At 42.9% G+C, this 27,455-nt stretch overlaps 1 protein-coding gene across 5 annotated transcripts in view; it reads right to left on the bottom strand.

Moving 5' to 3' along the window:
• The window catches only part of LOC141088006 (protein arginine N-methyltransferase 7-like), a 235,930-nt gene that overhangs the window by 6,059 nt on the left and 202,416 nt on the right, over nt 1-27,455 (bottom strand). For 4 of the 5 annotated variants that reach the window (XM_073573838.1, XM_073573839.1, XM_073573842.1 and 1 more), the window contains 3 exons: nt 21,886-21,960; nt 7,919-8,079; nt 6,384-6,480 (listed from right to left, as the gene is read on the bottom strand). In XM_073573838.1, coding sequence (XP_073429939.1) covers nt 6,384-6,480; nt 7,919-8,079; nt 21,886-21,960 — 333 coding nt within the window. Of the gene's footprint in view, nt 1-6,383; nt 6,481-7,918; nt 8,080-20,159; nt 20,289-21,885; nt 21,961-27,455 lie in introns of those variants that run through there. The other variant, XM_073573840.1, reaches the window with a different exon arrangement.

Genomic DNA, 27,455 nt, shown 5'->3' with positions numbered 1-27,455 from the left:
AAAGTAGATCTGGGCGCTCTGGCAGTCGCCATGGCACGTCGACGAGCAGCTGCACTAGATCTGCGTACCATGACCGACGAGGCTAGTCTGGGGCCAGCAGAATCACTGGCACCCCTTTTGCCTTGATCTTCTTGATGACCCTCGCAAATAGTGGCAGCGGGGGGAATAGGTATGGGAGGCAAAACTGATTCCATGGCAGAACCAGCGCATCCACGTCGATTGCCTGCGGGTCCCGGGACCGAGAGACAAATACGGACACCTTGGCGTTTACCCTGGAGGCCATCAGATCCACATCCGGTGTTCCTCACCGTTGGCAAATCTGCAGAAAGACCTCTGGGTGTAGTGACCATTCCCCGGACGCAAGCCCCTGCCAGCTGATGAAGTCTGCTGCCCAGTTCTCTACCTCCAGGATGTGGACCGGCGATATCAGCGAGCGGTTCCTCTCGACCCAGCGAAGCACGTGCCCTACCCCGCACATGGTTGCCCTGCTTCGGGAGCCCCCTTGGTGATTTATGTAAGCCACCGCCGTGGCGTTGTCCGACTGAACCCGGACGGGGCGGCCTGCTAGAAGGTGATGAAACCGTTGCAGAGTCAGCCAGATCAGCCGTATCTCCAACAAGTTGATCGGGAGGCATGCCTCCTGCGGCGACCACCATCCCTGGGTCGTGTGGTGGCGAAAAACCGCTCCCCAGCCGAGAAGGCGTCGGTTGTGACCACCAGCCATTGCTCCGGGGGAAAGGGTTTCCCCTGAAGAGGGAGGAACTGATTGTCCACCACTCTAGTGACTGCCTGACCTGAGAGGACAACCGGCACCGATGATCGAGCGTGAATGGGTTCTTGTCCCAGGCTGACAAGAGGGCGTGCTGCAGGGGGCGAAGATGGAACTGGGCGAAAAGGGATCGCTTCCATCGCTGCCACCATTTTCCCTAGGATCCTCATGCAGAAACGGATGGTGTGAGGGACTGGTTGGCACAGTACCCGCACTCCCTGCTGGAGGGCTAGGGCCTTGTCTCGAGGGAGAATTACCAACCCTCGGCAAGTGTTGAAGGTCATCCCTAGAAAGGAAATTCTCTGAGCTGGCACAAGGGATGACTTCTTTACATTGACCAACCACCCTAAGCGGGCAAGAGTATCTAGCGTAATGCTGACAACTTTCCTCGCATGCCCACCTTGAAGGGCCCTTGACCAAGAGATCGTCTAAGTAGGTGAATACGACTATGCCCGAGGAGTGCAGGATGGCCAAGGGGACTGCCATGACCTTTGTGAACACTCTGGGGGCTGTGGCTAGCCTGAAGGGCAGCGCTGCAAACTGAAAATGTAGAACGTTGAGAACGAAGCGTAGAAACCTTTGATGCGGAGGGAAAATGGGGATATCTAGATAGGCATCCTGGATATCGATAGAGGCCAAGTACTCTCCCTGCCCCATTGCCGATATGACCGAACGGAGAGACTCCATCTGGAAATGTCTGATCCTGATAAATTTGTTCAGGAGCTTTAGATCCAAAACGGGCCTGACAGTCCCGTCCTTTTTGGGGACCGCGAACAGATTGGAATAGAAGCCCTGCGTGTTCTCGCTTTCCGGTACCAGAATAATAACTCCGTTGTGGCTGAGCGAATCGATTGCTCCTAGTAGAGCCTTTGCCCGTGTATCCACTTTGGGAAGACGGGAAAGAAAAAATCTTGGGGGGTACCTGACAAATTCTATCTTGTATCATGTGGACACCAGCTCTCTCACCCATGTGTCGTGTGCGACATTGAGCCATGCGTGGTGAAACCGGAGTAGGCGGCTGCCTACCTTGCTGGTGTCGCCTGACAAATGTCCTGAGTCATTTGGCTGAAGATCTTTGGGACCTGGATCCCCTCGACCTGGATTGGTTAGCACGCATCCTCCCCAACGGGTTGGTTCTATATGAGACCTGTCGGTCCCTATTCTGGTTGGGGCGCCCTGATGTGGCGGAATTAGCCGCTGTCATCCACCCGGGGTTGCGAAAGGCCCAAAAACACGCCTGAAACCGGTGACGAAAGGGCAGTTTGACCTTTTGCTGAGGAAGAAAACCGCTCTTGCCTCCTGTGGCGTCGGAGATGAGCTGCTCCAACTTCTCTCCGAACAGGCGGCCACACTGGTATGTTAGCGCTGTCAAGGACTTTTTTGAGGCTGAATCGGCCCGCCAAGTCCTTAACAATAGCGCTCTCCTAATGGAGATTGCATTTGCGGCCGCAAGTGCCGCGCAGTTGGCCGCATCTAAAGATGCATTAATCAAGTAGTCCCCCACCATGGCTATCTGATTTGTGATTTATGATACTTCCGCTGGTAGGTCTATGTTCTGCAAGGCTCTGTTCAAAGTTTCTGACCAAGAAATCATGGCCTTGGCTACCCACGTTGCTGCGAACGAGGGAGAGAGTGCTGATCCTGATGCCTCAAACACTGAGTGAGCCAAGTTCTCTATGAGACGATCACTGGGATCTTTAATAGAAGAACCACTAGGCACAGATAGTAGAGTTTTTATAGCCAAGCGCGACACAGGTGGATCCACCGTTGGTGATTTCGTCCACTTTTTACGGAGATCCGGGGCAAAAGGATACTTCGCCTAGAGTGTTTTCTGGCCCGAGAATCGCCTGTCCGGCCGTTCTCTGTGTCTTTGCACTATGTCCTCAATTTCAGGGTGATTGCAAAATACTCTATGGGGACGCTTAACCCGCTTAAATGACACCTTATGGCCCGCAGCCAGAGTGGAATCATCCTCAATCCCCAGAGTCTGGTTGACGGCTTCTATGAGACTGTCAGCTGTTTCCTGACCACCTGGTGTATCTAGGTCAATAGGTTTGTCTGAGTCGTAGTCCGTGCCTTGCTCGCTATCGACTGCTGGTGACGTGGAGCGAGAAGCAGAGCTCACAGATACCAAGGCACGGATGGAACGGGAGACGTCGTGTGGGTTTGTTTCCTTCGCGTCTGCCTGGAGTGAGAGCGGCCCCTGCAGGCCGGAAGCTCCTGTGAGGTAGAGGACCCCTCTAAAACAGGTGAGCCTCTGTCCCTGCCCCTATCTGGGGCCCGAAGGGACTCAATTGCTCTCGTAAGTGACGCCATAGATTGCGACAGTGATAACGCCCATTCCGGGGGACTTGGTACACTGGGCTCGGTCGCAGGGGAGGGCTCCTGAGCGCGATTGGACTCGCAGGCTTCGCATACTCGCTTGGTCTGCACCCGCGGAAAAGCAGACTGACAGGAGATGCATGCAGCGTATAAGAACGTATGCGCCTTAGCTTTTCCTAACATGCTGTACCTGCCAGGGCTCCGTGCTGAAAAATCGCCGGGGGAGGGCGCTCTTTATTCCTGCTAGCGTGGCCTCTCCGTGGGGCTGGGGGGCAGCACTTACCCTAGTCCTGTGTCCCCTGTGTCCTCAGCGTGCGAGGCATTGCTTCAATCTGCACAACTACCACTGCAGGCCGGCCCCTGGAAGTAAAAAAGGATCCTGGGGGCGGTACTTCCTATTGCGGCCTAGCTTCGGGGGGATCCTGGGGGCCTAAATTTCTTTTGGCGTCCGCCCAGGCCACGGGGCCGCCATGACGCGATGCCGGGGGAGGGGACTTCTGACCGCGGCCTAGCGCCGGCTGAAGCACCGGCCTCGATTTTTTCCCCCATCCGCCCGGGGGAGGGGGGTGCGGGCCCCAGAATGACGGCCGGGACGCTGCAGGAGCCCTCCCTGGTCATCCACCTCTGTTCAGCTCAGGTAGAAGGGAGGGGGGCCATGTGAAGTAATGAAGGTGCAGGCAACCTAGCTCCATCTAACTCCTTCAAGGGGTGAGGCGAGGGACCGTCCACCACCTTGCCCCACCGCAGTCTTTAGCATTGGTGGGGCAGTGGGGGCCGCAAGGACTACGCTTGTGCCTCTGTGCAGCCTAAGGTTTCAATACCCTAGGGTGGATAGGGCTAAGTCCGGCATCCTGTCCTACGGTGCGGGAGAGGATGCGTGGAGGGACACTCGCACGTGCTCACCCGTTATTGGTTTGGGGAGATCGGACCCCTTCCATAGGGTCCGTCGCCCGTATCTCACCTCCGTGGTCTGACAATATCCCACGTCGTGGGAGAGGATACGTGGAGGGACACTCGCACCTGCTCGCCCATTGTTGGTTTGGGGAGATCGGACCCTTTCAATAGGATCCGTTGCCCCTATCTCATCTTCATGTGAAAAAACAAAAATGGAACATCCGGAAAAAAATCCCCGTTGCGGGAGAGGATACATGGAGGGACACTCACACGTGCTCGCCCGTTGTTGGTTTGGGGAGATCGGACCCTTTCAATAGGGTCCGTCGCCCCTGTCTTATCTTCATATGGAAAAAGGAAAAAAAAAAGAATCAGTCTTGAGACAGACCGACGTGTGCCTCCAACAGACTAAGCAAAAAACTGGTTTCCGCCCGCAATCGGGGCGAGGGTGTATACGGCGGAGAAGGAGCTAACCTCTTTTTTCACTTAGTGTCAGCTTCCAGGCGACAGTAGCATACACCCACAGTACCTGTGTCGCCCCCAATGAGGCGAAGGAGAAAAACGTAATTCTGGTGTTTCAATTTTTTTCTCGCTAAGCCGTTTACCGATTGGATTAATTCTTTTTATATATTGATAGATCGGCGATTCTGAATGCGGTGATGCCAAATATGTGTATATTTGATTTTTTTATTGTTTTATTTTGAATTGGTCGAGTTGAACTTTATTTTTTTAAAAACATTTTATTTTTTTTTATTTTTACTTGCTTCAATAATCTCCATGGGAGACTTGAAGCTGCAGTTGTCCAATCGCCTCTGCTACAAAGAGCAGGGCTGCAGTCCTGCTCTATGTAGAAGATATGGTCCCTTGCTATGAGCGCCGACAACCAGGCGGCTCTCTTAGTGATCCATCAGTGACAACCACAGGGGTCTTCTCCTGACCCCAGGTTGTCATGCCAACCCATCGGCGACCCGCAGTCATGTGACACGGGCGCCGATGAGAGGAGGTAAAGATGCGTTTCCTGTGCGTGCATGTCCAATGCTGCTGTCAGTTTGACAGCGGCATTTAACATGTTAACAGCCGCAGGTGAATCGCAATTACACCCGCGGCTGTTCTGGGCACATATCAGCTGATCAGCTCATCGTTGCAGCCCGCACCAAACAGGGGGAGACGCCTAATGACGGACTCTGTCCGTCGTTGGACGTTAAGGGATTAAAGTAATGAATATTCACTGCGCTCCATGTCTACAGGAGTGGAGAGATGTGAATATTCATTTCTCTTACGTAGCGAGCACACGTGATTGCCTGGCCGTTGCAGAAAGTCGACAGATGCGGTTGACACTGTGCGAGCTATTACAGAGAAATGAACGTTCACTGCCAGTGCAGTGAATATTTATTTCTCTTTAGCAGCGGGCACAGGTTATAGCCGCAGCAGCCGGCTCCTGCCTGCTGTAACACGCTGCTCCATCGCTGCCGCTCCCTCTCCATCTTCTGGGACAATGAATCGAGTATAAGCCGAGGGGGGCGTTTTAAGCACAAAAAAAGTGCTGAAAAACTTGGCTTATACACGAGTATATAAGTATATATTTTAAGGAAGGTTTCCAGCACCACCCAAAAGGGCACAAACAGAGTCTGGACAGTTGGGTCTAATTAATCTATTAAAGAGAACATTTGGCGGCTGGAGCTACATAGTGACTTTGGTGTGACAGTTGTTGCATGACCAAAGATTGCCAGGTGTCGCTGTTACATTGTAGAGCATGGTGAATGGCGACGGTTTGTGAAATCGTAGCTACTGCGACAAGCAAGTTGCAAAAACTCTGACAGATTTCTTGCGACGTGCTTGTCATAGTTGTAGTACCCTCAGGATAGCAATGAGACCCTATTCACTTGTATTGCGTGTCAATGTAGCAATGTAGCAGCGACACCTAGCAAACTTAGGCCGCCCTTTAACATCAGCCTAAGTCTGTGCTCAGTTTCTTCTGTACGCTGAAGGTACATGTCAGTTTTTCAAAGAAGTGGTAAGAGCAGAATAGTTCTCCAGGCCCCCCTATGTGTTAGACAAAAGTTTGCAGAAACTGCAGATTTCAGCAAGGTCAGCCTAACGTATGAGTGTATCCCGACTGTCCCATCAGATTATCGAGAAACGTAAGGATCCAGTGGTTGGAATCCTTTTCTTCACTGGAGAAGGGGTCTGATGTCAGACCATTGTGACAGCAGCAATCATAGAGAGCAGGCTGAGGAGTCATGCGTATTGGAGAAGACAGCCAGATAGCCGTCAGCCACACAATCATGTGACGCAACAAAATTCCTCTACTTCCTCATAAAATGCAAACGCTGTACATATTATACTGCAGACATCATTGTTACAGAGTGGTAAACCGGATTTAGAACTATTATTTACTCACTGTCTCATCGGACACTTCCAACAGTCCAGTGCTGACAGAACTGTCCTCTGTGAGCTGGTAGGACATCCACAGCACTACTCCATGACACACGCCTGACCTGTCACACGGAATAAAGCAGGTTAGACTATTGGGTGAAGCGCCCAGTAGAGGCAGCCATGCCATCACATCAACTATTCTAAAAGAAAATGACATCTAGATAAATTAGAGATTTCCATCTGTTGACGACTGATAAATTCCATCAGCAGAAAGTAATGGCGCATTAATGAGTTGGCTCCACTGTAAACCCTGTGTGTAATGTAAGAAGCCACTAGCTAACCTTTTTCTTCCACTATTCCTACAGGAGAAAATAAAAGAAGCCATGACAGGGCATCTGCTGCTGGTGTGTATGAATACCATCATGAGTTACATCAGTATTACAGTCAGAGACTCTACCGCAAGAGCCTAGAAGTACATACACTTTCTATTCTTCATTTTATGATAAATGGAAGCTGCTTTCTCCATCCCTTCCTGGAATAGGCATCTTGTTGGAGACATTCTCCTATTATGGCGGTTATCTCAGAAGTTTTTCATCTCTCGACTCTGCTTTAAGGTGACATTCAATTTCAATTTAGTGTGACCATTACTAAATTTCTCTATCTCTTAAAAAAGTTGAATAACTTTTCATGTACTTTGATTTACTGATGAATTTATTGTAAGTTATTTTTTGTTATTTCTCTCAAAGACTATCATGGTCCAGAACAACACGGTAATGGAGGCTGTAATATAGGTCTATTGGGGAGTCACATTTTAACTTGGACACAATGATAGCCGGAGATTGGTCACTATCAAGAGCCTTTCACGAGAGAACATCACACCGGGTCCACTCATGGATCATGGTGTGGGGGGGCATAATGTACAGTAACAGGACCCCTCTAGTCTCCATTCTAGCGACACTAACAGATTGGTTTGGTTGTGGCACTAGTTGTACGACCATTTCTCCAACGTGTCTCAGGTACTGTTTTTCAACACGGCAACGCCAAGCTGCACGTTGCTCATGCTACTGTGAGCCGCCTACGTGGCCTAAATGTGCCGCTATGGTATGTACAGTAGCATCCCCAGACTTGTCTCCTATTGATCACATCCAAGGTGTCATTAGTAGGAAATTACAAAGGAAGTTGCCACCAGTGGATCTTAATGATTTGCCCAAGTGCATTCAGCGGAACAGGACATTTCTCCGACAATCATTAATAACCTCACTGATAGCAGCTAAGGCGTGTAAGTGCGGGGATTTCTATGCATCGTGATCATACTCTCCATTAAACTAATCCAAATTTGTTGAAAATTTTGTTTCCAGTTTTTCATCATTTACATATCACTACGATGTCTGTCCATCTTGGGATTTCCATAACTCCACGACTTTTCCTTCTTGGTTTTGCCATTTCAATATTAAGAAGTGTAAAATAAATAGAGTTTATGCCACAGTCTGGTCTTACAACATGTAGAGAAGTAGCTAGTAATGACACACAGCGATTCTCTTTACATTTTGCCGCACTCACCTTGTAAGGTTCAGATAGCCTTCTGCTTTCATATCTTCAGTAGGGACTTCATGTTGGAAATCAAATGTTATAACCTTTGTGGGATTAGACAGAGCTCTGCATGGGTATTCCCAAAGAGGATGAGGCTCGGCTTCCTGAGATTCACGAAAATCCAAAGATTTCTGACAAGAATCAAATAAATAAATAAATATATATATATTTGCCTTGCAATGTTTTCATTTCCTATTCTGTCCCGATGTCCCGGTATCCCAGAATTCCAATCGGAGGAAGTTCACGGACCGCCATATTGGGACAACCAAGTGATCGGTGTCTCAATATGGAAACTGCTGCTGGTACCAACATATTGCGCGGTACCACCAGCGGACCACAGTCATACCACACACTCTATCCGCTGTACGCACCACACACACACACACTCTATACGCACCACACACACTCTCACACACACTCTATACGCCGTACGCACCACACACACACACTCACACAGCCTCTTGCGCAGTACCACCAGCAGATTTTGGAATAAATTCTTGGACTTTTGTGCGCTACCAGATAAATTCACCAATCCAATATTTAAGAGAAAGATTAATCCATTTATTTCCCAACGCGTTTCGAAATGTGTACCATTTCTTCTTCAGGGGATGACATATATGATCAAACAGAACTGTCACAGATTATATACAGCATGATTTCAAAAAACGGCGCCAAGAAACAGCGCCAAAAAGGTCACATGTCATCTGGTGCAAATGTCAGGGTTCAAAGTATGGGATAAAAACTGAAAAGGAAGGAGCGCAATAGGGTCTTATATGGGTGGAAGATAGAATAAATTCAGATGGAATCTACTCACCTTTCCACGAACGAACAAACGCATGTAAATCAATGTCAGCCTGCTGCACGCCCGAGGTTCACAAACTTGACCGCCAATATAATTCCTTTTGGATAAAAATTTGGGCTTACTGCGCGCTGCTGAGACCAGCTGGATAAAAATTTGGGCTTACTGCGCGCTGCTGAGACCAGCTGGATAAAAATTTGGGCTTACTGCGCGCTGGTCTCAGCAGCGCGCAGTAAGCCCAAATTTTTATCCAAAAGGAATTATATAGGGTTCAAAGTATCACAGTTGAACTAATGTATTAATTAATCTCAATTCATTAAAAACACAATATTTTTATTATTTCATAGATAAAAAGAAAAAAAAAGGAAAAAGAAAAGAAAAAAGTGAAAAACACGGAATATATGTAAAAAACGAACTCTTGACACCTGAAAAAATGGCAAAAAAGTGTATCATAGTACTCTGAACCATGGTCAGGTCGTACCTGACAAAGAAAGAAGAAAAGGACTTATAGAAAAAAGATAAAAAATATATATATATAAAAATAAAAAAGTTATTGATTAAAATTTATATGACAATAAAAGAAACTTTCTTTTTAAAATGTGTATGAATCAACAATTTAGTCAATAAAAATGTAAAAAATAATGCGATCGATTGTAAAAAACTCACACGTCACTTAAGAGGGAGACATTGATTTCATTCACAACTACTCAGAGTATCTGATGGTAAATGGACAGAGACACCGACTATGAAGAGCTTGCGCAGCGCTCGATGGAAAAACCAGGATCGCTACCCGCGATGTCCCAGCACAAAGGGGGAGAGAAATGAAGGAGGAAAAAAGAGAGACCGCTCATCTTCAATACAGCAAAACTAACATTATTTTCTTAGAATACATAATCTGAACATAAAATAAAAATGTATAAGAAATTGTATAAAAGAAGGAAATACATTAATTCATCCACATTACAAAAATAAAAATATGGGAATAAAAAGTCGCACATAAAAAAGGGGTTAAACATGCCGGATAAGATAAAAATCATTCTAATTAACATATGGGCACATCATTAAAAATTATTAAAAGAGAGAATCATTGAATTTATTCCATTTTAAAGAAAAACCTCTGTAATTTCGTTCAAACCATATGGCTTGAGTGTATTTAACCTGTAAATCCAAAATACTTCTTTTCTATTTAGTTGCCCTACCCTATCAGGAATATCAGCAGGAATGTGCTCAATTGGGCTGATTTTTAGTCCACTTGGATCCTTATTATGTTTATTAGTGAAATGTCTAGAGAGACCATGTTGTAGGAAACCTTTTTTAATGTTATGTCTATGCGAATTAACCCTTAAATGTAACGGTTGGGTTGTTCTTCCAACATACTGTTTTTTGCATCCACATTCAATAAGATATATCACAAATTCCGTAGTACAGCTCAAATAATTTTTTATAGGAAAGATTTCATTGGTGGTAGATGATTTTATAGATTTTTCTCTATGAGTAATAATATTACAACAGAGACAATTTCTCTTTCCACATTTATAAATCCCTTTTAAAGGGGCATGAATTGGATTCAACGTAAATTCAGTTTTTTGTCGACTAGGGGCCACCAGTCCCTTAATAGTTGGTGCCCTTCTAAAAGTTATTCCTGGATTACTAGGTAAAAATTTCTGCAGAATAGGATCATTTAAAAGTATATACCAGTTATCACACAAGATTTTCCGTATTCTTGTGTGTTCGGCACAATATTGGGTGATAAAATTAGTCATAAATTTTTTATTATTATCTGGTTTGACTATTTTTTGTTCATAAATGAGAGTGTCTTGTGATATATTGACACACCTGTTGTAGGCACTTTTGATTAAATTATTGGGGTATTTTTTATCAACGAACCTATTTTTTAAAATATCAGCTTGGTCCTTAAAGTCCTCAAAGCTAGAACAATTTTTTCTGATCCTCCTAAACTGATTCTCTGGAATATTCCTCAGCCATTTACCAAAATGTCCACTATTAAAAGGAATATAACTATTAATATCCACATTTTTAAAAAAGGTTTTAGTTAAAATAGTGTTGTCATTGATAAAAATAGTTATATCTAAAAAGCTGATACTCTCCTGTTCATAAACTGAGGAAAATGATAAACCCCAGTTATTATTATTAATATCATGAATAAAATTATTAATGCTACTGTCAGAGTTATCCCAAATAAAGAAAAGGTCGTCAATGAATCTCTTATACATGATCAAATTGTTGCACCACTTATTATTAAAAATATAAAAATCTTCGAAAACCCCCATAAAAATATTTGCATATGTTGGTGCGACCTTTGAGCCCATCGCGGTCCCGAGCTTCTGATGGTATAAATATCCATGAAATGTGAAATAATTATTTCTCAAAATAAAATCCATGCCTTTTAGTAAAAACTTCTTTTGGTCTTTAGACAACCTATTATCTCTTATTAGAATTTTGTTAAAACAGGCTAACCCCAAGTTGTGTGATATATTTGAATATAATGAGGACACATCCATAGTAAGTAGAAGATAGCTCGATTTCCATTGAATTTGCTGTAAAAATTGGATAAGATGAGTGGAATCTCTAATGTAGCTTTTTAGAAGTGGAACATTAGTCACCATAATTCTATCGATGTAATGGGATAGGTTACTCGTTAGTGAGCCTATCCCTGAGATAATCGGTCTCCCTGGGGGGTTTACTAAACTCTTATGAATTTTTGGTAGGTGATAAAAGAAAGGAATTCGTGAATTTTGGACAGTAAGGAATTTTAGTTCCTTTTTATTAAAAATGTTCGTCTTTTTGTCCTCCTGGATTAATATATCATAATTTAATTTTATAAATCTCAAGATGGAAGAGGCCAGGAGCCATTTGGTGAGCTGCATTTCTTGCTACATGTTCACAGACTTACCAGTGGAAAAGCCAAACTTCACATGCCACAAATGCAAGCTTGTGTCCCTGTTGGAGGAAAAGTTGTAAAATCTCGAAGAGAGGTTAGCTACGTTGAAGATCATTAAGGAAGGTGAAGAGTTCTTGGACAGAGCAGAATTATCTCTTCATGTTACAGAAAGAGAAGAAATTCGAAGTGCACCTGAAGAAACAGAGGAATGGAGACATGTGACCCAGAGAAGCAGGAGGATCAGGAGGCAGTCAGCACCCATACTGCTCAGAAACCAGTACCAGGCTCTCACGCAGGAAAACAATGAAGAAATGCATCAGGATAAGACTTTGCCAACAAGCAGCAACCTTGTACGCCTTCAGAGTCCTCCTGGATGGAGAAAGAAAAATGTTGTGAAGAAGAAACGGAGAGTGGTGGTCATGGGGGATTCCCTGTTGAGAGGAACTGAGGCCGCTATCTGCAGACCGGATATAACTTCAAGAGAAATGTGTTGTCTTCCAGGTGCAAAAATTAAAGATGTGTCTGACAGGATATCAGGACTCTTCAGACCTACAGATGACTACCCATTCCTGCTACTACATGTGGGGACAAATGACACTGCAAGAAACGACCTGGAAACCATCTGCAGAGACTTTGAAGACTTAGGCAAGAAAGTGAAAGAACTGGGAGCGCAGGTGGTCTTCTCTTCCATCCTCCCAGTGGATGGCCATGGAACAAGGAGGTGGAATAAGATTCTGCAGGTGAATAACTGGCTACGTCGATGGTGCCGTCAGCAACGATTTGGATTTCTGGATCACGGAGTGAACTACTTATACGATGGACTACTTGCTAGAGATGGGGTGCACCTTACGAAGACTGGAAAACATGTATTTGGAAGTCGCCTTGCTACACTTGTAAGGAGAGCTTTAAACTAGAACAACATGGGAAGGGAAGCAAAAGACCAGAAAAAGCCATACACCTGACAAATGCTATTGAGAACTCTGCTATTAGAAGTGGAAAGGAAGAACAAAGACGAAAGAATCTAATAAAAATATTGGAGAAAGAGAAACCAATCACAAACTAAAATGTTTCTATACTAATGCACAAAGCATGGGGAACAAACAAGGAGAATTGGAACTACTAACACAGGAAAAGAAATATGATGTCATTGGAATCACTGAAACTTGGTGGGACAATACACATGATTGGAATACAAGACTAGAAGGATACAACTTATTTGCAAGAAACAGACTTGATAAACGAGGAGGGGGTGTCGCATTGTATGTTAGAAACGCGTATATCTGCACAGAGATTGAAGCTTCAGAGACTGGGAGTTCTGTGGAAACTGTTTGGGTAAGAATACAAGGACAGAACAATGGAAAGGACACCATTGTAGGCATTTACTACAGGCCGCCTGTGCAAGCTGAAGCTATGGATGAACTCTTTATGCATCAAATGGCCAAGTTCTCCAAAAAATATGACATAGTTGTCATGGGAGATTTCAACTATCCAGACATTTGTTGGGAATCTCTCTCAGGCAAAACTAACAGGTCAAGGAAATTCTTATCCTCTCTTGCTGACAACTTTATCTTCCAAAAGGTAAGGGAGAAAACAAGGGGAACTGCTACCTTGGATCTAATCCTTATAAACAGGGAGGAAATGGTTGAGGAGGTAAAAGTGGCTGGGACCCTAGGAGGTAGCGACCATGCTATTTTAGAATTTTGGATAACTAGAGGCGGAAGACCTGTGAAGACTCAGACATCAAGGTTAGATTTCAGAAAGGCAGATTTTAAGGGATTCAGAAAGAGAATTGGAGGGATCCAATGGCTGGATATCCTTAAAGACAAAAATGTCCAGGAAGGATGGGAAATCTTGAAAAATGAAATTCTCAAAGCACAGTTGTTAACAATTCCGAAAAGAGGGAAGAATAGGAAGCAGTTAAGGAAACCAGGATGGATGAACACAGAACTTAAGCACATGCTAAAAAGGAAGAAAAAAATGTTTATAAAATGGAAAGAGGGAGGCATATCTAAAGAAGAATATAATGCTGTCTGCAGAACCTGCAGGGCACAAATCAGATTAGCTAAAGCTGAAAATGAATTGAGGCTTGCAAGAGATGTCAAAAGCAATAATAAAGGATTTTGGGGATATGTCAAAAGTAAAAGAAAAGTCAAAGATGCTATAGGATTTTTACAGGATGAAAATGATGAAATGGTAAGACAGGATGTTGAGAAGGCTGAACTTTTAAATTCCTATTTTGCATCTGTTTTCTCTCAGAAAGGAAATGTAACATCAACTGTTATTCACTGTCCTATTAAGGGAATAGAAGAATCCAGGATATCTATAAACAGAAAGATAGTGAGGAAACACTTAGCTAGCCTAAATGAATTCAAGTCTCCAGGTCCAGATGAATTACACCCCAGAGTACTGAAGGAGATAGCAGAAGAAATTTTTGAACCCCTCTCTATAATCTTTGAAAATTCTTGGAGAACAGGAGAAGTGCCAGAAGACTGGAGAAGAGCAAATGTTGTTCCTATCTTCAAAAAGGGGAAGAAGGTGGACCCAGGTAACTATAGGCCGGTGAGTCTGACTTCTATACCAGGAAAGATCTTTGAACAAATTATTAAACAACATGTATGTCAATACCTGGATAAGAATGAAGTGATTAAACAGAGTCAGCATGGGTTTGTAACTAATAAGTCATGTCAGACTAACTTAATTTCCTTCTATGACGGTATCACTGATTGGGTGGATCAAGGAAATGCTGTAGATATAGTATATCTTGACTTCAGCAAAGCATTTGACAAAGTCTCTCATACAATCCTTATTGAAAAAATGACTAAGTATGGAATGGACAAGGCAACTGTTAGGTGGATTCATAACTGGCTTAGTGATAGGACCCAAAGAGTGGTCGTAAATGGCTGCACATCCAGTTGGAAGAATGTCTCAAGTGGGGTACCACAGGGCTCTGTCCTGGGCCCTGTATTGTTCAACATCTTTATCAACGATTTAGATGAAGGAATTGAGGGTAAACTGATTAAATTTGCTGATGACACAAAGCTAGGAGGGATAGCTAATACTAGAGAAGAGAGAGAGAGGATTCAAAAAGATTTAAATAAACTGGAGAAGTGGGCAGCAACTAACAGAATGGTTTTTAACAGGGAGAAATGCAAAGTACTACATCTGGGCAATAAAAATGGAAAAAACATATATAGAATGGGAGGAATAGGGCTAAGTGACAGCACATGTGAAAAAGACTTGGGTATACTAATAGATCACAGACTGAATATGAGTCAACAGTGTGATGCAGCAGCAAAAAAGGCAAATGCAATTCTAGGATGTATTAACAGAAGCATACAGTCTAGATCACGTGAAGTCATTATTTCCCTCTACTCCTCTTTGGTCAGACCTCATCTGGAATATTGTGTCCAGTTTTGGGCACCACATTTTAAAAAAGACATCAACAAACTGGAGCAAGTTCAGAAAAGAGCGACCAGAATGGTGACCGGTCTGCAAACCCTGTCTTATGAGGAAAGGTTGCAGGATTTGGGAATGTTTAGTTTGCAAAAGAGAAGACTGAGAGGAGACTTAATAGCTGTCTACAAATATCTAAAGGGCTGTCACATTGTAGAAGGATCAACTTTATTCTCATTTGCACAAGGAAAGACTAGAAGCAATGGGATGAAACTGAATGGGAGGAGACACAGATTAGATATTAGAAAAAACTTTTTGACAGAGTGATCAATGAGTGGAACAGGCTGCCACGAGAAGTGGTGAGTTCTCCTTCAATGGAAGTCTTCAAACAGAGGCTGGACAGACATCTGACTGGGATGATTTAGCGAATCCTGCTTTGAGCAGGGGGTTGGACCAGATGGCCCAGGAGGTCCCTTCCAACTCTACGATTCTATGATTCTATGATTCTAGACTTAACAGGTACATCCAAATGAAATCCAGTTTCAAAAGTTTCATTATTTGAGAAATCACTTTCTTTAGATATGTTATCACCTTTAGAATTTGATATCTGATTTGATTCTTTTAATAAAAAATGTCGTTTTAATGTTAATTTCCTAATAAATATTTGTAAATCTAGGAAGAGATCAAAGTCATTGGTTTTATGCATAGGACAAAAAGTTAGACCTTTGGAGAGAACTTTCTTTTCTTCTGTTGTGAGGAGATATGAAGATAGATTAAAAATATTATTTTCATAGTCATTGATATTTTTATTTCTTATTTTACTTTCCCTTTCTTTTTTTCTCCCCCCTCTACTTCCTCTAAAGGACCTTTTCTTTTTCCATTTTTTGGAGAAAAAAAGTTTTTTATATCTTTGATCTGTGTGCTTTTCAGTGCTCGTGGCAAAAAAGGAACAGTGGCTGTATTATTTGTATTGGAATTGTCAATTAAAATCATATCACTATTGGTTGTATTAGACAAATCATTATCATAAATGGAAAAATCCTATAGTGAAATTGGTGTAGATTCAGGAAATTCTATAAGTGCCGATGATATAATTTCAATAGGAGTGGGTGTAATAATTTTACTTATATCTGTGTTCGGATTCATTGTGTCAATGAGATTACTGTTGATTTTACTTTCATTTAATCGTTTCATTTGTTCCTTGATGCTCTCAAGGTGTTTAATAGCTTCAACAAGCGGTGCCGTCATTTTAGTGGTCTTGATAGGTGGTGGTTTGAAAAAAATATTTTTATCTCCATTTGTCATCTCTTCAATGTTAGTAACAGTATGTTCGCTCATTTTTTTCATAATGCATTCATTATTACCATCTGATTCCACAGTATCTTTTTTATTTGTAGATTTTTCTATCTCTATTGGTTTCCCTGTTTCTTTATTTTTAATATTATTATCATTATTCTCTACAGGTATAGTAGTATCCATTTTAACAGAAACAGTCTCATTCTTATTTTTTTCATTCATTTTCCTGTAGTCTTCCCTATCTCTCTGTAGTTTTTTCAATTTTTTAAGAATTGTTTCATGCTCAATTTGCATGACATGTGTTATAACATTTGAGTTGATTTTTTTATACTCTGGATGTTTCAAAAAAGGGCTCAATTTATTTGATAGATCTAGTACCTTAATTGTTGCTAGTTCTGCAAGTTTAGATCGTTTTTTATATAGAAGTAGAATCATCCTGTGCATACAATTATTTAAATTAGTGTCCCATTCATGTGTAAATTCTGGGTCATTGTTAAAAGGAGAGTCAAAGACTAACCTTAGTCCACGTGGACAAATGTTCTCCTCTAGATAGATGGATAAAAACCGAGCGTCCAGGCTAAAATGCAGTTCCTCTTTGATAGCTTCTTTTAAGTTCAAGAAGGTTTTTCGAAAGGTCCTAGTTTCTTCTTCACTAAATAAATTAGTACTTTCTTCTGTGTGATTCGAAAATCCAATGTTGCCAATAGTTTGCAGGATCAGTCTTTCCCTCGAAGAGAGTCTGCTTTGAAAGTATTCCATCCTGACTCACAGGAACGGACCCTCTGCTGCTGAACGTTCCTATACACCGGCGGTGCTTTCCAAAAACCGTCGGAGGAATTCCAATTTGTCAAAACTAAAGGAACAAGAAAGCGCAATAGGGTCTTATCCGGGTTAATGCTGGAGAAGTAGATTAGATTATACTCACCCTTTTTAGGAGAGGTTCAAGCATGTAGGATCAGTAATCTGCTTGCTGCACGTCCAAAGGTCAGCTCCGCGACCGCTTACACATCAGATTTTGGAATAAATTCTTGGACTTTTGTGCGCTACCAGATAAATTCACCAATCCAATATTTAAGAGAAAGATTAATCCATTCATTTCCCAACGCGTTTCGAAATGTGTACCATTTCTTCTTCAGGGGATGACATATATGATCAAACAGAACTGTCACAGATTATATACAGCATGATTTAAAAAAACGGCGCCAAGAAACAGCGCCAAAAAGGTCACATGTCATCTGGTGCAAATGTCAGGGTTCAAAGTATCACAGTTGAACTAATGTATTAATTAATCTCAATTCATTAAAAACACAATATTTTTATTATTTCATAGATAAAAAGAAAAAAAAAGGAAAAAGAAAAGAAAAAAGTGAAAAACACGGAATATATGTAAAAAACGAACTCTTGACACCTGAAAAAATGGCAAAAAAGTGTATCATAGTACTCTGAACCACGGTCAGGTCGTACCTGACAAAGAAAGAAGAAAAGGACTTATAGGAAAAAGATAAAAAATATATATATATAAAAATAAAAAAGTTATTGATTAAAATTTATATGACAATAAAAGAAACTTTCTCTTTTTAAAATGTGTATGAATCAACAATTTAGTCAATAAAAATGTAAAAAATAATGCGATCGATTGTAAAAAAAACTCACACGTCACTAAAGAGGGAGACATTGATTTCATTCACAACTACTCAGAGTATCTGATGGTAAATGGACAGAGACACCGACTATGAAGAGCTTGCGCAGCGCTCGATGGAAAAACCAGGATCGCTACCCGCGATGTCCCAGCACAAAGGGGGAGAGAAATGAAGGAGGAAAAAAGAAAGGAGGAAAAAAGAGAGACCGCTCATCTTCAATACAGCAAAACTAACATTATTTTCTTAAAATACATAAACTGAACATAAAATAAAAATGTATAAGAAATTGTATAAAAGAAGGAAATACATTAATTCATCCACATTACAAAAATAAAAATATGGGAATAAAAAGTCGCACATAAAAAAGGGGTTAAACATGCCGGATAAGATAAAAATCATTCTAATTAACATATGGGTACATCATTAAAAATTATTAAAAGAGAGAATCATTGAATTTATTCCATTTTAAAGAAAAACCTCTGTAATTTCGTTCAAACCATATGGCTTGAGTGTATTTAACCTGTAAATCCAAAATACTTCTTTTCTATTTAGTTGCCCTACCCTATCAGGAATATCAGCAGGAATGTGCTCAATTGGGCTGATTTTTAGTCCACTTGGATCCTTATTATGTTTATTAGTGAAATGTCTAGAGAGACCATGTTGTAGGAAACCTTTTTTAATGTTATGTCTATGCGAATTAACCCTTAAATGTAACGGTTGGGTTGTTCTTCCAACATACTGTTTTTTGCATCCACATTCAATAAGATATATCACAAATTCCGTAGTACAGCTCAAATAATTTTTTATAGGAAAGATTTCATTGGTGGTAGATGATTTTATAGATTTTTCTCTATGAGTAATAATATTACAACAGAGACAATTTCTCTTTCCACATTTATAAATCCCTTTTAAAGGGGCATGAATTGGATTCAACGTAAATTCAGTTTTTTGTCGACTAGGGGCCACCAGTCCCTTAATAGTTGGTGCCCTTCTAAAAGTTATTCCTGGATTACTAGGTAAAAATTTCTGTAGAATAGGATCATTTAAAAGTATATACCAGTTATCACACAAGATTTTCCGTATTCTTGTGTGTTCGGCACAATATTGGGTGATAAAATTAGTCATAAATTTTTTATTATTATCTGGTTTGACTATTTTTTGTTCATAAATGAGAGTGTCTTGTGATATATTGACACACCTGTTGTAGGCACTTTTGATTAAATTATTGGGGTATTTTTTATCAACGAACCTATTTTTTAAAATATCAGCTTGGTCCTTAAAGTCCTCAAAGCTAGAACAATTTTTTCTGATCCTCCTAAACTGATTCTCTGGAATATTCCTCAGCCATTTACCAAAATGTCCACTATTAAAAGGAATATAACTATTAATATCCACATTTTTAAAAAAGGTTTTAGTTAAAATAGTGTTGTCATTGATAAAAATAGTTATATCTAAAAAGTTGATACTCTCCTGTTCATAAACTGAGGAAAATGATAAACCCCAGTTATTATTATTAATATCATGAATAAAATTATTAATGCTACTGCTATTAATGGAATAAATTCAATGATTCTCTCTTTTAATAATGTACCCATATGTTAATTAGAATGATTTTTATCTTATCCGGCATGTTTAACCCCTTTTTTATGTGCGACTTTTTATTCCCATATTTTTATTTTTGTAATGTGGATGAATTAATGTATTTCCTTCTTTTATACAATTTCTTATACATTTTTATTTTATGTTCAGATTATGTATTCTAAGAAAATAATGTTAGTTTTGCTGTATTGAAGATGAGCGGTCTCTCTTTTTTCCTCCTTTCTTTTTTCCTCCTTCATTTCTCTCCCCCTTTGTGCTGGGACATCGCGGGTAGCGATCCTGGTTTTTCCATCGAGCGCTGCGCAAGCTCTTCATAGTCGGTGTCTCTGTCCATTTACCATCAGATACTCTGAGTAGTTGTGAATGAAATCAATGTCTCCCTCTTAAGTGACGTGTGAGTTTTTTACCATCGATCGCATTATTTTTTACATTTTTATTGACTAAATTGTTGATTCATACACATTTTAAAAAGAGAAAGTTTCTTTTATTGTCATATAAATTTTAATCAATAACTTTTTTATTTTTATATATATATTTTTTATCTTTTTTCTATAAGTCCTTTTCTTCTTTCTTTGTCAGGTACGACCTGACCGTGGTTCAGAGTACTATGATACACTTTTTTGCCATTTTTTCAGGTGTCAAGAGTTCGTTTTTTACATATATTCCGTGTTTTTCACTTTTTTCTTTTCTTTTTCCTTTTTTTCTTTTTATCTATGAAATAATAAAAATATTGTGTTTTTAATGAATTGAGATTAATTAATACATTAGTTCAACTGTGATACTTTGAACCCTGACATTTGCACCAGATGACATGTGACCTTTTTGGCGCTGTTTCTTGGCGCCGTTTTTTGAAATCATGCTGTATATAATCTGTGACAGTTCTGTTTGATCATATATGTCATCCCCTGAAGAAGAAATGGTACACATTTCGAAACGCGTTGGGAAATAAATGGATTAATCTTTCTCTTAAATATTGGATTGGTGAATTTATCTGGTAGCGCACAAAAGTCCAAGAATTTATTCCAAAATCTGATGTGTAAGCGGTCACGGAGCTGACCTTTGGACGTGCAGCAAGCAGATTACTGATCCTACATGCTTGAACCTCTCCTAAAAAGGGTGAGTATAATCTAATCTACTTCTCCAGCATTAACCCGGATAAGACCCTATTGCGCTTTCTTGTTCCTTTAGTTTTGACACATTAGCAGTACCACCAGCGGAACACGTCGCACTGCAGGTGCAGTGAATCATTCGGTTGATCCTGGCGGCAGATGCGCGACGTGTCTACAGGCAGAGGAAGCCGGTCACATTAAAGGGGTTTTCCCACGAACGAAAGTTCTTTTTAAAAACTGTCCGTATCTGACCATTACAGCAGGGGATCACAGAGGATTCATTTTGTGGGATAAAATATTTCACTGACTTTTTTAAACAATATTTTACCTCACAAAATATATCCTCTGCGATCTCCTGCTGTAATGTCAGTATTGTCTTTTGCTTCCTCCCCTGCCCAGGAGATGTGGTATGTTCTGTACACCGTCAGATACAGGGGTGAGAGAGACAGAGAACGGGTAAAACAGCTCAAACGGGACAGCACATGAGGGGAGAACACAGGAAGGAGAGACATCAGACAAGGGGGATGGCACATGGGGTAGACAGGTCAAAGAAGAGTGCACAGACGAGAGAAGTCAGGACATGGGTTAAGAGAGAGTGGATAGGTGGGTGAGCACATGGGGGGGGGGGGGGGGGAGATTCTCAACGCTGCAATGCCTGACCCCATCGTGTCATACCGCCCTCACGATGCGATAATGCGATGGCATCGGGCCTCCATCTAGTAAGTATATATATATATATATATATATATACACATACATACATACCGGTATGTGTAATACAAGCGTGATACAACATACTACTAACTTCAACAATTCAATGATCAATGTATAGGTTATTGCCTAAAAGGTATAGAATAGCTAAATCACAGCAGCATTATAAAACTCATCTACATGTCACCCCCCAGTACTTTTCTGTATTCTCCACTTGGCTCCGTTGGATGTTTCTAGTGCTCAACATTGCTTATACCTGTAGGGTCCATGTGGTCCAAACACCACACATTTATCCTATTATTTCATACTGCTATACTGCATATGATGGTAAAAAATGAGGATTAGAACTGAATTGGACAGAAGGAGTCTCTTGGTGCCCAGCCCCGTGGGGTAGGACGATTAGTGACAGATTGCCTATTTAGAACATTATCTATCAGATCAGAATGAGGTGTCTAGAAGCACACATTTTAGTAAAGAAAATGTCACACCTTTATCATTTTATCCATAATACTGACATCAAATCCTTCACAATTTCCACATGGACTTCTGATCCTCCAAAGGTCCTAAAGTAGCAACAAGAATAGAAATAAATTAGAAAGTAATGTGAAACAGTTCTGCTAATAGATATTATCAATGCAATCTGCTGCTAACTGTGGTGTCCATAATACTGATAGGAAGTCACCAGCTGCATTTACTGCATGAAGGTTCCAGGTCAGACGTCCAGCGAGCACAAAGTTATCCCCTATCCAAAGGATTAGATCAAAGGGAGCCTGTCCGCTGGAATGTGCTCATTGAACTACACAGTGTTAGGTTGGCGCCATTATACTGATTAAATAGAGTAAACCTCAACCACAAGACGGATTTCATCACCCAAGTATCATTATAATCAGTATAACGGCGCAAACCTGACACTGTCTGTAGATTACTGTACACAATCCTGAATTCCCATTTCTCTTTCGTCTCATTGGGGGACACAGGAACCGTGGGTGTGTGCTGCTGTCACTAGGAGGCTGACACTATGCCATGAAAAAAATATTAGCGCCGCCTCCGCAGTATACACTCCTCCGACCAGCTGTAGGACAATCAGTTTTGCTTAGTGTCAGCAGGAGGTGGACAGGGGTCTCTCGCAGACCCATGCCTACCTCAATGTGTGTCATTCCTTTTCAGGTAACCATGGAGGGATACAGAGTAGATATGCTACATCGGTACTCCCATACCGGGATTATGAGTATGGCGTGTACTGCCACCCCATATCCTCATGAATCCCAATGGCAGGACCCTAACCCCTAACACAGGACTCGTGTTCAGATGGCCGCTCCTGGTCCTGACCTTCGTCTACCATCACTCTCCCTCCAGAGCCTGATGATCGAGAGAGACGTCCTGCAGAAAAGGTTTGGGACAGCAATCTTTTCATGCAGATAACAGACCCCTGTTACGGGGTGAGTTGGAGGTAAGAGGTTGCAGCGTTTTATATTCTGGTAACCAGCCGCCATAGGCTGAATGTGACCGCTCTAATCAGCACCCTGGCTTGCAGCCTGTGGCTCTAAACTTATTTTATGAGCCAACACTTACTTTTCAAGCACGTCGGTGCAGCGCGGTTCCAGCCTCCTCCCGTGGTGGCGTTATTGCATTGGGCTCCAGCAGGAGCCCAGCACGGCCGACGCCAGATTCCGGCTACCGGCAGGCTCCGCCCCTCGGCTTCCTCTTCCTGTACCAGCGCCATCTTGGTGCTCCAGGAGGCCGGAATGGGGCCCCGCCCACCGGTTCCAGGCAGGGATTTCATAAAGCTTCTAGGCAGCGGCGGGGGTGTTCACCTCGCTCTCTCTCTCCCTCTTTCAGCCTTCGGGCGGCAGCTGCGGCGGGGACACAAGTCGTGGGTATGTGAGTACTGCACTACAAGTTGCTCCCTCACTCCGCTTTTTACCCCCGACAGTCGGCACCAGGTAAAGCCTGTCAGTATGCCCAAGGGAGAGAAGTCCCGCTCCTCCTCATCCGCTTCAGCGACCATGGTCAAATATTTTGTATGTACCAAATGCAATGTCAGGCTTCCTTCGGGTCAGTCCTCGCCACTCTGCTCAGATTGCAGCAGAACCACAGTGTAACCTATGCTAGAGAGCAGGTGCAGCCCCCCCGCCTTGCCTGCCAGAGCTCCCGCATTATCCCTGGAGCAGGAGGAAGCCGCCCTGCCTGCCGCCCAGGGGCGATCCATCGCCACGGGAGACAGTGAGTGTCCAGGATGGGCCTCCTCCTTATCTAAGTCTGTGGGCGACCTTACCAAGGTGTCACAGACCTTGGTAATGGTGCCTGACAGATTGCCACTTCAGACTCCAGTGGACACAGGCGCATCGAAGGAGCCTCCTTTTGGGCCTTCTAGAGGTCGTAAAAGGTTTAGACAGGACCACCAACCCAGGTCCCCTTCTCCCTCAATCTCACCACCAGAATTCCTCTGGCTGTCTGCCTCCTCCCGGTCCTCAGCCCTGAAATCAGGAGAGGCATTATCAGAGACACACTCAGAGGAGGGTTCTGAGTATGGGCCAGAACAGTCCCAGGGCGTCAAGGATATGGTTCAGGGCCTCATTGCCGCAGTCAATGAGACCTTTATCATTGGGGACGCCACATCAAAACCTAATGATCAGGCTTTTTCATTTAAGCGTCATAAGTCAGCTTTCAATTGAGGGTATCCACATTAAAATTGGATGAAGAGTTTAGGAGTTTCAGCTCCTTAACATGTGCCACCCTGTTTTTAAAGGGACCAAAAGTAATTGGACTGATTAAATAATTGTAAATAAAATGTTCATTTCTAGTACTTGGTTGAAAACCCTTTGTTGGCAATGATTGCCTGAAGTCTTGAACTCATGGACATCACCAGACGCTGTGCTTCCTCCTTTTTGATGCTCTGCCAGGCCTTCACTGCGGTGGTTTTCAGTTGCTGTTTGTTTGTGGGCCTTTCTGTCTGAAGTTTAGTCTTTAACACGTGAAATGCATGCTCAATTGGGTTGAGATCAGGTGACTGACTTGGCCATTCAACAATATTCCACTTCTTTGCTTTAATAAACTCCTGGGTTGCTTTGGCTTTATGTTTTGGGTCATTGTCCATCTGTAGCATGAAACAACGACCAATCAGTTTGGCTGCATTTGGCTGGATCTGAGCACACAGTATGGCTCTGAATACCTCAGAATTCATTTGGCTGCTTCTGTCCTGTGTCACATCAGCAATAAACACTAGTGACCCAGTGCCACTGGCAGCCATGCATGCCCAAGCCATCACACTGCCGCCTCCACCGCGTTTTGCAGATGATGTGGTATGCTTTGGATCATGAGCTGTACCATGCCTTCACCATACTTTTCTCTTTCCATCATTCTCTTAGAGGTTGATCTTGGTTTCATCTGTCCAAAGAATGTTCTTCCAGAACTGTTCTGGCTTTTTTTAGATGTTTTTTAGCAAAGTCCAGTCTAGCCTTTTTATTCTTGATGCTTATGAGTGGCTTGCACCGTGCAGTGAACACTCTGTATTTACTTTCATGCAGTCTTCTCTTTATGGTAGATTTGGATATTGATACGTCTACCTCCTGGAGAGTGTTGTTCACTTGGTTGGCTGTTGTGAAGGGGTTTCTCTTCACCATGGAGATTATTCTGCTATCATCCACCACTGTTGTCTTCCGTGGGCGCCCAGGTCTTTTTGCATTGATGAGTTCACCAGTGCTTTCTTTCTCAGGATGTACTAAACTGTAGATTTTGCCACTCCTAATGTTGTAGCAATTTCTTGGATGGGTTTTTTCTGTTTTTGCAGCTTAAGGATGGCTTGTTTCACCTGCATGGAGAGCTCCTTTGACCGCATCTTTCCTTCACAGGGAAACCTTCCAAATGCAAGCACCACACCTCAAATCAACTCCAGGCCTTTTATCTGCTTAATTGAGAATGACATAACGAAGGGATTGCCCACACCTGTCCATGAAATAGCCTTGGAGTCAATTGTCCAATTACTTTTGGTCGCTTTAAAAACAGGGTGGCACATGTTAAGGAGCTGAAACTCCTAAACCCTTCATCCAATTTTAATGTGGATACCCTCAAATGAAAGCTGAAAGCCTGAACTTCAACTACATCTGAATTGTTTTGTTTAAAATTCATTGTGGTAATTTCTAGAACCAAAATTAGAAAAATGTTGTCTCTGTCCAAATATATATGGACCTAACTGTATGTTTTCAAACGTAGGGCTCAACCCTTTCAGCCCTTTCGCCATGCCCCAGCAACAGGCACTTATGCTCAGGGCCCACAGAGGTCGCAAGCACCTAGAGGTAGGAGGAGGGTATCCTTTCGGGCCACCCCTTCATGGCATTCCCGCAGTTCCAACCGCAGAGCTACCAGGTCAGGGCAGAGCAGAGCCGCTTCAGTCTGACGCCGGCAGGGAATCCAACTCCCTTCCCAGTACCTCTCCCAGACTAGGAGGCCGCCTTCTCCTCTTCAGAGATGTCTGGCAAAGTTCAGTAGAGGATATCTGGGTAAAGGACGTGGTATCCACAGGATGCAAGATAGACTTCAACGCGCTTCTGCGAGACCGGTTTTTTTCTATCACAACCACCATAAGACGCTGCTATGGCTGTAGGGTTTTTTGCGGCAATCGACTCTCTCCTCAACGCAGGAGTAATCGTCCCAGTTCCTGAGCAGGAACGTTTTACCGGCTTTTACTCAAACCTGTTTGTGATACCAAAAAAGTATGGATCAGTTCGTCCCATACTAGACCTCAAAAGGCTAAACAGATGGGTCAGCTTACGCCATTTCAGGATGGAGTTGATTCAGTCGGTAATTATGTATATGGAGGATCAGGAATTCCTATGTTCCATAGATATCCGGGACGCCTACCTGCACGTCCCCACTTTTCAGGGACATCAAAGGTTTCTGCGCTTCGCTGTCCAACAGCAGCATTTCCAGTTTGTGGCCCTGCCAATTGGGCTGCAAACAACCCCCAGAATTTTTACAAAAATTATGGCAGCGTTGGTTGCTATATTAAGGGTCACAGGCATAGTATTAGTACCATATCTCGACGATATTCTCGTCAAAGCGCCCTCCTTCGCTCAGGCCCGGGAAGACCTAGCGGTGGTTTTAAACACGCTGTCCCGGTTTGGTTGGATCGTAAACAGCGAGAAATCTCACCTAACGCCAACACAACGCCTAGAATTCTTAGGGAAGCTAATCGACACTCGCTGCTCTAGGGTCTTTCTCACAGAAAGAAAGTGGATTACCCTCCAGCAGGGAATTCGCTCTCTGTTAAAATTCCGACTTCTATCCTTTTGCGCTGCCATGAGAGTCCTGGGGAGGATGGTGGCAGCCTCAGAGGCAATACCCTTTGCCCTGTTCCGTTCCAGGATACTGCAGAGGAACATACTTCTTCAGTGGGACAGGCCCATCTCTTCGCTGAATCACCCCTTCCTCCCTTCCATTCAGACCAGGCAGTCATTCAAGTGGTGGCTGACCTCCCCCCTCGTTCATCTGGGACGGCCCTTTCCTCCTGTTCACTGGCAGGTGGTAACTACAGATGCCAGTGTCCAGGGCTGGGGTACGGTATTCCGTCACCTGACGGTCCAGGGATGATGATCAAGGCGAGAATCCTCACTATCAATCAACATTCTAGAACTGAGGGCGGTCTTTCTAGCACTCCTACATTGGGAAAGATACCTCAAGGACCAGCCAGTCTGGATTCAAACGGACAATGCCACAGCGGTGGCATACAGCAATCACCAACGGGGAACCAGGAGTCCCTAGGCACTGGCCGAGGTATCCAGAATCTTCAACTGGGCGGAAGCTGCGATTCTGGCAATTTCGTCAGTTTACCCTCCGAATTCTCGGTTGCTCAATTTGACATCATGGCCATTGAAACCACAATACTGAGAGCAGCAGATTTTTCGGACCGAGTCATTAATACAATGATCCAGGCTAGGAAGCCATCCTCTTCCAGGGTCTTATCGAGCCTGGAAGGCCTATTTTGGCTGGTGTGAGTCTAATCACATTACACCTATGCCCTGTTCCCTACCATCTGTCCTAGCCTTTTTCCAGGCAGGAT

The sequence above is a fragment of the Dendrobates tinctorius genome, unplaced genomic scaffold (genome assembly GCF_039654945.1).
Source record: "Dendrobates tinctorius isolate UK_male_01 unplaced genomic scaffold, ASM3965494v1 ptg000037l, whole genome shotgun sequence".
In the NCBI taxonomy this organism is placed as follows: Eukaryota; Metazoa; Chordata; class Amphibia; order Anura; family Dendrobatidae; genus Dendrobates; species Dendrobates tinctorius.
Note: the sequence above shows the minus strand (reverse complement) of the source record. Positions and strands in the feature narration are given on the sequence as shown.